Source organism: Amphiprion ocellaris, chromosome 11 (genome assembly GCF_022539595.1).
Source record: "Amphiprion ocellaris isolate individual 3 ecotype Okinawa chromosome 11, ASM2253959v1, whole genome shotgun sequence".
Taxonomy (NCBI): Eukaryota; Metazoa; Chordata; class Actinopteri; family Pomacentridae; genus Amphiprion; species Amphiprion ocellaris.
This window is the reverse complement of record NC_072776.1, coordinates 16,029,319-16,041,724: the sequence shown is the minus strand read 5'-3', so window position 1 is coordinate 16,041,724 and position 12,406 is coordinate 16,029,319. Positions and strand designations below refer to the sequence as shown.

At 39.8% G+C, this 12,406-nt stretch overlaps 1 protein-coding gene across 22 annotated transcripts in view; it reads right to left on the bottom strand.

The window, feature by feature from the left end:
• stxbp5l (syntaxin binding protein 5L) overlaps nt 1-12,406 on the bottom strand; it is a 150,818-nt gene that overhangs the window by 10,939 nt on the left and 127,473 nt on the right. For 6 of the 22 annotated variants that reach the window (XM_035950486.2, XM_035950487.2, XM_035950491.2 and 3 more), the window contains 3 exons: nt 10,875-10,928; nt 7,931-8,110; nt 875-979 (listed from right to left, as the gene is read on the bottom strand). The exons of 2 other annotated variants lie outside the window; for them this stretch is intronic. In XM_035950486.2, coding sequence (XP_035806379.1) covers nt 875-979; nt 7,931-8,110; nt 10,875-10,928 — 339 coding nt within the window. The remainder of the gene's footprint in view (nt 1-874; nt 980-7,930; nt 8,111-10,874; nt 10,929-12,406) is intronic. 14 more of the 22 variants (XM_035950488.2, XM_055014964.1, XM_035950492.2 and 11 more) reach the window with 6 other exon arrangements.

Below are 12,406 nucleotides of genomic sequence, written 5' to 3'. Positions count from 1 at the left end.
AGGTTGTACTGGTTTTACTTACAAAATTCTACTTAGTTGTCTGGAGGCAAACTCTCACAATGATGCACGTACACACACACACACATGCGCACACAAAAACACACATATACACGCGCACATACACACTCACTAGCAGTTGCACCCAATTCAAAACCCTCTTGACTCTATTTGAGTGCTACACATTCAGGTCCTCCATTGTGTACTTAAAGCCTCCATCATGAAAGTATTTCTGTATTGCTGCATTTCTGAATTATTCAGAGCCAGGAAGTGTGCAGTACTGCATTTCCAGCCTAATGTTACACAAAGTGTAGACTTTATGTAACAGCAACTGCAGATGGCTGCAAAGCCCGGTGTACACACATCAAGCTAAGATGAATTAAATCTTAACAGATGCTCAGTGGATGCATTTTTGAACAGCACTTGAAAGTATGTTGAGAACAGAGACTACCAAGCAATCCTGTTTTATCAATTCATTTGTGTGTTTGAGCAGTTCTAAAACAAAAAAACAAAAAGCCTAATCAGGGATGAGAGCTGCAAACTAGCTTCCGTTAATTTGCTTATTTGTATGTCAGACAAAAATAAAATCTACACAGGCTAGAAAAAAAAAGAGACATCCAATATTTATGAGCACTTGCTGACCACACAGTGTGCTATATGTCAGAAAGTATGTTGCCTGCAAAACGTTCACTATACACTGCTACAAAGATAGCATCGCCCCACTTCTACACCTTCGAGGACAGGAGCAGGCACTTTTCGGTGTGTTTCAGAGACACGGCCACAGGACGGACTGACATTCTGACTGACTGACGGACGGACGAACGTAAATTAGTCAGGAGGACAGCAGTTGATATGTTTGTGGCAGAAGCCCCCTTACCTCTCTCACTCCAGCAGTAGGAGGCGGTGGTGTGGTGCTCGTCATGGGAGTACATAGTGACTCCGTGTAACTGCTGAAGCATTGCCCTCCTGGATGCATGCCCTACTTATCCCCCACAACATGAACCCCATAGAACAAATCCACACCCCGCCATGACCCCAAAGAAACAAACGTACACACATACACACAAGTGTAGGCATACCGAGCCAAGGAACAGACGAGACGGACAGATGAACAGCAGTACCAGAGAATGACAAAAAGGGAAAGAGAGAAAGATGCAACTGAGCATGGAGAGATTGCTTCAAATATATACAAAGACAGAGAGAGTGCGACTGAAAAGGAGGCCACTCGGCTATGTTTCTGGTGGCCACACAACCTTTACTCGCATATCCATCTCCTCTATGAACCCCTTTACAGCACCATCTGCTAAATTAAACGCTGTTGGCAAGAGAAGCAGGTTTCTACGCTTCAAATGTGATGAGCAACTCTGATACAGCATTCCTACATGCAGTCCAGTGTGGTCGATAGAGAGCTATTGTACAGCACTGTTGCACGACAACCTGAAATTCTGATAGTGCTTTCTTTGACACTGCAACAAGTGCAAAAACTTGTGGAGTGGATCCCAGTTTGCAAACCGGTTACAAAACAGGCACAAGGAGTCAATTCAATACAAAGCTGACTCAAAGCTGAACAGAAGGCGCTACGAAGCCGAGGATGTCAAGAATGATATCCTCGGCTTGGTGGTTGTTGTTTTTTCTTGCTTTCCACAGTATCGGAGCTGTGTCAATATATTTTTATGTTGTTAGGCAAAATTCTGATATCCCAACAACAATGCTGTGCAATGCTGCTAGCAACCACAAAGACAAAATAGCCCCCTGCTGTGAGTCTGGGCAGCAGCAGCTCCATTTTGCCGTGTGTCGCTGGGGTGTGTTTACGCTGTGTGACAGAGCCTGTGGGGTGTTGGCTAATGAAAGTCAGGCACAGTGGTACTCTGACAGGACACAGGGACCCCTGGGAGGCCCTTACAGGGAGCTTGAGGCAGGTGAGGCAGTGCCAGAGAGATTATAAGGCAAGGCAGACAATCTGAAGTCGCGACACAAAGTGCAAGACTTATACTGTGGTACGTGCACATACACTCACACACAAAGACAGACACTTGGAGACTATGCTCAACTCCTATTTTCTTATCTATGCAATGTCAAAGACTGAACAAAATTTAAAATAATTTTCACTTTGATACAAATGACCACACATAAATAGCTGTACCTGATTGATTCGATTGTTGATTAAACTGGCAACTGAGAAATCTTTGACCTCAAAATGAGTAAGATAATAAATGTAACAGGCCTACTGCTCAGCTCTGTGTTCTCAGAAAAACATAGTTTCGCATTATTTCTTATACTTGTGAAATTTGTGCATTGTATTGGACACTATAATGCTGTATGAGGGTTACACTCAGGGGAAACAACACCTCCTCCCTACATACTAACAAATCAATCAACTGATAGCACTCTCAAACTCTTGGATTTCCCTCTTCTTAAACAACCACTAACAATTGTCTCACGGTGTCCACAGGTAATTTCAACAGCATCGTAGAATTGTGTCATTAATATTTAATAGACGTGCTGCCAAACCGAGATGGGAGGTATGGAAATGCTTGCTGTACATTGAGCCTGGCTTCCCCTGCCATTTCCCTCCTCTGTCTTCTTGCCTGGCATGCAGGCCTCATTAACATCGGCCTCATTTCTCGCACTGCTTGTTGACCTTTAATTATTCCAGTGATCCTGCTGGCTCTTCACTGTGGTAGCCCAGTGCAACTGATAAACAAGTGCCAAAGGTAGGTAACAGATAGAGAATATGCTAAGGTCTGCAGACAAAAGTGACTGTTCCTGCATGATAAACACGCATTAATGCTGCTACAGCCTACAGCTATTCTAGATTTACACTCTTATTTCTTCCCTACCACATGCTCTTAGTAAGTTATGCAACTGAACTGGTAAAGAATACATCTAGCCAAAATAAAAACAAACTGTAGTGCTCACACACAAAACAACACAATTAATTCCAATGGTTCTGTACTTTATGTACCATCTTGTCAGCATGTTTTTGATTGATTCAAATTTGTAAAAGAGTCTCAGTCACTTTAATCTTCACTCAAGCTATTGCTCTGTCAAAGTCCAAAAGCACCAAACAATATCTTTAATATTGTTCTAAAGCCATTGCAATTTTCAAGTGGTGGGTACATTATTCATTGCAGCACACAGTATGAAGGAGTTGGAAGCATGAAGCGCGCACAGCAAACTTCACGGCAAGCTGCCTATTAGATTATGTAATATCTCGTGCACCAAGCTGACATTTTGACATTTCAGAGGGTGGCACAAGAGGAAAGCTGGTAGTGTATCCAGACTGAGAAAGATTTATTCAGCGACATCCAAATGTTGAATCTGGCTAGCCAAAGATGCCTTTGAAACACAGGAGGATCAAATGACATATTTCATGGAGTCAAATGAAATACCATGGATTTAATGCATTATGATGTGTACAGACTGAAAAACAACAATGACGAGAGAGAACTAAGGCTTTCTTCCTTTACGCTACCTCACAACATTTTGTGACATAGACGCAATTGCTGCAAAAGACTCTCTTGTCATGCCATGTCAAATTTTGGACACTGTGATGCTCACTGAAGGCTTATTACAGCCAGAGCCCTACTCCCAATGATATTTCAGTACTAAGAGAGCAGGAGGACACTGTTTACCACTGTGGCACACAGAGGCGAGGTGGTTATCCCTTGGATGTACTACAGAATGGGCTGGCTAAGCGAGACTGTCCCTGAGACAGACGGTGAAGTGCTTCTTACCAGAGGGGAGATGCAGCGCCCTTTTATTTGACTCTGCTAGCTTTCTGACAAACAGCACTAAGGGAGGCAAAGCAATCACCCTGGAAATTTATTTATTTATTTTTTTGGTGTTGAATTTCCTGCAATTGGTTTTTGAACTCTTTGCTTTTATTTTAATGTAAAACTTAAATTGATAAAAGATGTAAAGTGTGTTCCAGCCAAGATTAATAATCATCTTACATCTCCCAGCTGGAAGGGAAATTGAGGTAACATAGCCTTGCTAATCATGCCAATACACACACTACTACCAAGTTTCATAGTAAGTTACTCAAAAATATCTGTCAGACAGTTTCTTATGAATATTTTCAGAGGCCATAGATGCATGAAATCAACTGTGGAAAAGAGAGATTTCCACCATCGTCTGCACTGGTCTGGATGATAATGCACCTGTAGCCCAGGCAGTGACTTTAATAAAACATTCAGCTTATGCTAATGAAAAACTGCTTCCCTCTTGGTTCCAGGTCACTGTTGTATAATGAGGTCGTTGAAGATGGCAGCGTGAATCTAATTGCAGAATTGATGCAAAGGGTTCAACTGTGACTCAGTGTGCTTCTTTTTCAGAGTTAATAGTTTGCACCAGCATTGTTGTTAAAACTCTCTAAGGTTTGTGCAACATTAACTAATAGTCACTGAAGGGAATGCAACTTGGGAGCATGTTCTTACTTGCAGCTACCAGGATTTGCTGTTACTTTTTGTGTGATGTTGATGCAGGGAGGTCACATTAACTGTGACATTTTGGTAACTGTCACAGTGTTGAGTCTCCTATGGAGAGATTAGAATGTCGTGACCTGACTAATACTTCCTGTTAATCTGAAAGAGCCCTGACTAGACGCAAATGCAGACCATGCGTGGACCATTAGTACCTGCCCAGCCAGAGCTTTCAAGATGTGTGCTCTCCTTTGGGGCAATAGTTTATATAATGCATCAGCATTATATGAAACTACACAGTTGTTGATAATCATAAGGACCTTAACTGATGTAAATGTAAATCTGCTCACACATGGTAGTCTGTGCAAAATCTGCTCTGCACTTTAAATTAGATCACTGACAACATCTCTGCCTCCAGGGCAAATAATCATTTAGTCAGTGTTTTTATGGATCACCCACTTAAATGTTACCCATAAACCTGAAGTCGTGTGTGACCAATGTTTTCCATCTTCACTTTTATTTCTACCCCCTTCAGAATGTCACCTAGCCATATGAGTCACTATAAAGACTGAAAAGGCAGCAAAGTTCAGCAGACAAACACGCTCAGTGATATTTAACTGTGGCTTTATTCACCTAACAAAAACATGTAGTTCTGAGTGTAGGCGAGATAAATAAAATGTTCAACTGAACAGGGAAAATGTCAGGAGTCCTGTTAAGATGAAAAATGTGCATCTCAATTTTGTCTGAGTAGGAGATTGTTGTTATTCAAAGACAGCAGACGTCCTGCATTGCTGTCTGTGGCCTGGCAGTGACAGACTAAGAGCAAGGATTCATGCATATTGTGTAATTAAATGTTGCTGTACAATCCTGGCAGAGGCCATTTGTCTGGTGCTGTTCTGAGGTCAGTATCTCAAAATTACCCTCCTGGGAGTGCCATTTTAACTCCTTATTTGGCAGCATATTCATTTATCTGCTTTTATGCTTTTGTTTTGGCTGTCACTTGTCATGTAAGAGCAGAAAGAAAAAACACCAAACAACAAGACTAAAACATTTCTAATTTTGCCTTTAGAATAGTAATCAAATCTTGGGGGATAAACCAATGTATAAATGTGGAAAATAAGAGAGCTATTTTATAAAAGCCCTTTGAAGTTCGTCTAGAGTCAGAATAAGAGTTGATAATATGGAGATGTCCATAGAAGCACCAAAAGACACAAGTACACATCCACAAACACACTCCCTTTCTATCACACACACAAAAGCATATATATATATATATATATATATATATATATATATATATATATATATATATATATATATACATACATACATACATACATACATACATACATACATACATACATACATACATACACACACACACACACACACACACACACACACACACACACACACACACACACACACACACACACACACACACACACACACACACACATATTTCCACACTGATCATGGTCATATGAAGCCTCTGTCGGGTCAGTCTGTTTTTAGATGACATAAGTCAAAGTCACAGTGTGAATAAAAGGGAGTTCAAATGGAAGAAAAATAAACATCAAACTTGCCAGTGAGAATGTCAAAATGCCAGAGGTGCAAGTCATGCGATTGTCTCATATTATTCCCCTTGTTTATCTGTATGCATACTGAAAAGGGCTATTTGAGATGAAAATAAAGATGTAAAGATCATTTCAGTGCGAAGATATTACATGGACTTATCAACATAATAAACAAGTAAAGACAGAAGTTTTGTGGATTATGACAAAGCGGGAGGTGTAGCCACACTACATAAACCTCATGTTGGTTCTATTGCCTAATTTTGTAAAAGCAATATATCCAGAATCTTTTGCAAGGATATAAAGAACAGAAAAAAGACATTAAACTTCACGTCACCATCCTATGACTTGATGTGAGAGATATTGTCAGATTTGTTACAATCCGTCAGTGCTGTTATAACGTATATACATATAAAATAAATGCTGTTTTGCTGCAGAGGAGAAAAAACAAGAACCAACAGTACTGGAGAAGTAAAGAAATAATTGATTAAATCACTTGATATTTTGCCAACCTTCAGGCCTGGGACATGGTCGACACCAGCAACAGTATTAAGGGACACAATGCAAGGGCTCTTTCTTGCATTCAAATGAAGCAGAACCTCTAGTCCAAATGTCGTAAGGTGATGCTAATGCAAGCTGAAGAAAAATTAGTCTAAAATAGTGTCTAAATATAAACACTGCAATTGCTGCTAGTGTAAATATAAAGCAGCAGTCATCGTACTTATATGGTAACTTCATGTCAACACCTGCTGGCTGATCCCAAGATACCCCAGTGTGTAGCTGTAACTTTTACAAATAAATGTTTATATTTGGAGAGGATGTTCTAAAAACTGTACAATCGCATCTTATATTTACTGTTGCAGTTTTCACTGTTGTACTAGGCTCACTGTAACAATGATAATGGTAGCTGACATTCTTAGTCATTTCTGCAAGCTAGTTATGCTAATAACAACTCCAGGGGTTAAACTGGGATTTATGAGGAGGGAAAGAGTTTGGGGCTCACACACCAGACTGCAAGAAATAGTATAGGAATGATTTGTTCAGTAAAGAGTAGTTCTAGTTACAACTGTGAGTGTTTTCCAGAGTATAAATGGCTCCGTTTCTGGAAATAACTGTTGCTGGTGAATTTTCATAATGTTAATATTGTTCTACAAACTGGATGCCATTCACCTCCACTGTGTTTGTGGTACTTCAGAGTTACATGTCTCGAGGGAAATCTAACTATTCGAAAAGCTAGAGCTTTCTTATTTTTACTCCGTCAAGGAACGCAGAATTTTTCAAAGGGAGTCTTTCATGGTTCCATATGGTGAAAATCCTTTTTTTTTTCTTTTTTTTCCTGTGATTTGGGGTTGTTATAAGTAGTTAACATGTGAAAACTCAAATCTCCCTAGAACTAGACAGTGTCATGACTACTGTACAAACTACTGTGGCACACTAACAATTGTACCCTACATTACAGCAGAGAGACACACTGTTACAATTCTGCTTATTTTGGAATGGTTACAAAAGACACCACCCTCTAAACTACTATCTGTTGTTCCTATTACAACACCACCGCAATCACCACTCCAACATGTAGACAAATTTAAAGCTTGAAAGTGCTGCGGTGCCTAGTTAAGGTGGCTGAGGTGTAACTGTGCTATCATTGTTTGGGGAAGGGATTTAGCAAACAACAGATCATTAATTTTTTAAAATGAATGCAGCTGCAAACTGTTCAAGGTCCAATGATTTGTTTACCCTTCAGGGCCTGCTACTAATGATTTCACGATATCAACTTTTATGCTGCCAACTTGCATTAGCATGTGCTTGCCTTGTGTTAACTATGTGTCAGGCCTTAATCCACCTACCACAGGGTGAAAGGATGGCATGCACTTGTTGGAAGGGAGGGTATGTTATAGAGGTTAAGGGATGGGAGTTGGGAAGACAAGCACACACCTTCAGTGTGGGACACAGGCAAAGAGATCTCCATGCAAGCAGCGGACTGGGCCTTGCGGAAGGGTGGTCGGCCAGGGCCTCTGCGGGTAAGCCGTGGCCCCTCAGGACCCATCGGAATGCGAGGCTTCCCCGCCGAGCAGGGCTGGGAGGTGGGGCTAGTGCAATGTCCATTGACATGATCTGTAACAACGGCACAGCATTAGCAAACAACAGAAGGAGGGTAATAAGTAAACTTTCAAACATATTCTGATCCACTGCTGCATAATCCATATTCATAAGTCATTTAGTCTAATAATGAGCAGTGAAATCAAAGTAAGAGAGAATTTCTCAAGTATAATGCATTTTAATCTGTTTTGGGGAAATAGTTGAAAGAGTTGAATAGTTGAAATAAACCACTGGGAGACTATTTTTATTGGTACAAAGAAAATGCAAACTTAATATTTCAAATCAGTATTACACTACATGACCTGTGAAGATGGATATTTTTTGCAGTTTAAGAGGAGCAAGCTGATGTTAAAAATTAGATTTTCAATTAGAAAGATGATCGTGAGGGGAAAGGGAAGAGTGAGTGACCAAGGGTTAAAGATTGGTTTGAAGTAAGTATGATCAGGGAGAAGAAGGAGATGCTGGGGTCAAAGAAAGAAAAGGAAAACTGTGAGTGCAGCTTCATCCAGTCTGTGCCAGGGTAGAGATATGAAAAAAACAGGCTTGTTTCATCTCCACTTTGTGTCTTTTTATGTTTGTGAATTGTCAGAAAACCGTGTTTTTAGCACAAACTGTTTATTTCTTTTAAGGCCAGCAGCTTTTTGACATTACCGGCAAAGCTACAGGAAAAGATCAAAGCCATAAAAAAATCAACGGAAAAACTCTAATATCTGCTACTTTATTCTAATGCAAATCAGTACTCTGATAAGTTGGTTGGGCTGCGTAGTTATCTATAGACGTTGCTGACATGGAAACACTTGTTACTTTCTGGAATGGTAGTCTTAGATGGCCTCCCCACAGGGAGTGATTTTGTTGGAAGCTTTGTCCTTACTTAATGTACAGTGTTTGCTGAAGTGCATGTGTGTAAGCAAAATAATTAGTTTAGAACCAAACCTTATTAATGAGACAAAGAAAAGCAGGATGGTGTTGACTTGGTGGTCCTTGTTGCTGATAGTTTAAATGACAAAAAAGCTGCCAAGACAGCTGTAATTAACACCTTCACAACACCTATGCCTGGGTAATTCTCATTCTCACTTGTCTGGAGAGACGAGTAAATAAAACAGTGCCCTTTTCTTTAATGACATCCCCGTCGCAGTAAAACCAAGGTTAAAAGCAATCATGGCTGATAGGAAGGTCTGATCAAAGCTTTCCACTTGTTTTGTTTCCTTCCCTCTCTAATATTCTCGGACAAGGAAATTCATAAAGCATTAGGGTAAACACCATTATGTAAAATTGTCAAAACACAAAACAGCGGAGTTCCCTTTTCTCCGTCCACTTAGGACTGATCATACGTCTGTCATGTCAAAACTAGTCTCCTGCTCAGCTGGTTGATGCACAAATGATTCAATTTCAAAGTGAAGATGAAAAACTCCAGGGTGCCACCCAGTCCGTGTGCAACACTCACCCAGTTTCATAGTAGGATGGACCGAGGCAGCACAGGGATTGAAAACAACTAGTAATATTGGACCGACTAATGTGGGAGCCACATGTCGACACTGCTGTGTATCAGTCTTTGTGTTTTGTTATTGTGAATTTAAAATAGTGATGAGGCAAACTGAGTCGTTTATCTCAGAAAATTTGAAAGGAAACTGGGACATAACAGAGAGAACGGCACTGTACTCTGACATGCAAACTCCCCGACCGCACAGATTAGAGCACATACCCATCCAGAGTGCACACACACGAACACAGACACACACACACACACACGCACATTTAGGTAATATTCTCTGCAACAGAGTGTTCTGACTAAAATATTTTGTTTTCATAACCCACAGCTGCTAAGAGGTTCATACTGAGGCTTTTACCAAGGTAGAAAATGACTTAATATTTATTTTTACCCTTTTTACTGACAGCATACATCGTTCAGGGGCATGTTTGCACCTCACAGGAAAAATTTAATGAGCTTAAAATGTCCTACTAAATGTGTGATGACGCAACAAAGGTAAAGATTTTTCTCTTCAAAGTTTAATTTTTCCAATTTTGGTAAATTCCCTCGCTCCTAATATCGCTGGAAAAAAAGAGCATTTTAAAACCTGTCACATGAAGAAAAGTTAATAAGCGAGGCAAGTCACAGAAATAAGCCGGAGCTGGCACATTTTGTGTTAATGAAGCAGAGGTTTTTAGAAGGGACAGCCTGCGTGACACTGCAGAAGGAGAGCAAAGGGAAACCTGAGATTGTGATGTGTATGCAGCAGTTAGAGATGTATGGGGGGGGGAAACGCTTCAGTATCTGTAATGCAGATGATCAAGTCAAAATGTAGGGAAGACTGTTTAAGAAAGAAATGATCAAGTTACAATGAAAGAGGCAGCGAGTGATCCAATACGGCAGAGCAAGGCTGTCAATGGAGGAAAGGTTGTGTAAAATCAGAAGATGGTCCAATCATGATAAAGCGATAGAAAGCTTCAAATTTGAGTTACATGAGAGGGCATGAGTTACAAATCACCTTTATAAACACTTGCAAAATGTAGAAGAAATAAATACAGAAGATTTAAATCAAATCAAAATACATTAAAGGGGCAAAATGGACGAACACTTCAGGCCGACAGTCTCATGGGCTAGTTGAACAAGAGAAGAGAGTGTGACAAGGAAACTGAAAGAAGAAAGTTTGAGTGAGAATTCAAAAAAAAAAAAAAAAACTGCTAAGGCAACATAAAAGCCTAGAAACCATGACAAAAGCAGAAACTAAATGAATCAAAAGAAAATCAAGTGAAAACTGCTGGCTTTCGCCTACCGTACCAAGATCGGTCTTAAGATCTGTTGGCAGACTTAACTTTCTGCCGGGTCCCTTTACTGAAACAAAAGAATAGGAAACAAAGCACCAGTTAATCCCTTCAAATAAAAAAAACGAATAAAATAAATAAATTATAGGAAAATAGAATAGGTGTAATCTAAGTCAAATAATGACAAACAAAAGTGCAAAAAACAAAATGGAATCCACTCAAATCAACAAAGAACCAATACATGCAAATCAGTGCAGTTGCACATGGCAGGCATATTTCAAAATACATGCTCCATTGTTGTCCCAGGCCAGTGTTCCCAGCTATTTCTACAAGATCAGTAAGAGCTGACACTGGGTCGGCGTAAAAAATTTGTTCAGTGAACTGAGTGTTCAGTCACTTGGAGCAGGCGTTGTCTTTTGTCTGTTATCTAACTACTTAGCATAGTATTTCTCAAAACTAAGGCTTATTGTCTTGTTGAGCTGCAACAAGGAAAGAGAAACATACTTTCATTTACTCTGGACATCAAATTTGAGTCCAAGTGCAGTTTTCTAAAATCTAATTAACCTTGACCATTATCTGAAATACTGAAGTCAGTCTTAAATCTTCACTCGGCTTAAACGAAAAATCTGATTTTTCGAGGCCTGGGATGTCTGACATGGAAGCACAAATAAAGACAGTAATGCCTCAAGGTGTCAATACGAAAATCATAGTCAGACACTGGAGGCAACAAAAGAACTTGTTAAAACATTTTGCAAGCATTTTGCAGTAAGTAGAGAACTGCAAAGGTTGAACTTGAGGAGTTATGAGTCAGTTTCCCCCTCAAAAAGAAGGCAATATTTCATTGTTTCTTTGTGCTGAATGATTCATCTGACATGTGGTTGGTGGATGGTGTTTACATGACGCCTGATAAATTTCAGGACCACGAAGAAAACAACATGACCATGAATTTGCATTCTTAATAATTCTGGCCATTTTGATATTACTTTAGATTTTGAAAAGTCATCAAAGGAATCAATGATGATTTCTTTGAAGAAAAAAAAAAGATGTTCGGTCAGGTTTCAATCCTTCTGCCATCAGTTACCACAGAACAAGAGTATAGCAGAGGACTTGAAGCGTACTGGTTATTAAGGCAATAATAGGTTTTTGTTTGTTTATCTACTGTGATGTAATACACTGTATTCCCTTTAAAAATGCATTTCCTACAGAGGACTATGTTTGCAGCTCAGTATCAAAGGTCATTTTGAGGAAAATTAGTGAACATTTCTTTTATTGCAGAGGAAATTGGGGTGGAATGATCCTCTAATTGAATTTTTCAATCAACTGATTTCTGTTTCCATTATTTCCAGGAACAACTGCAGCCTTTTGGATTAGTGTTGCTAATGAGATAACAGATGAGCTCTGTGTGTCTACGTGTCGCTCACAATAAACCGCAGTGACCAGATGCTGCTGCAACCGTATAAATTTTGCAGTGTTAGAGGTACAATGACAGGAAAAATGTTCTCATAATAAACCTGTTAGACACAGATGGTTCCTCTGGTGAATGGCTCA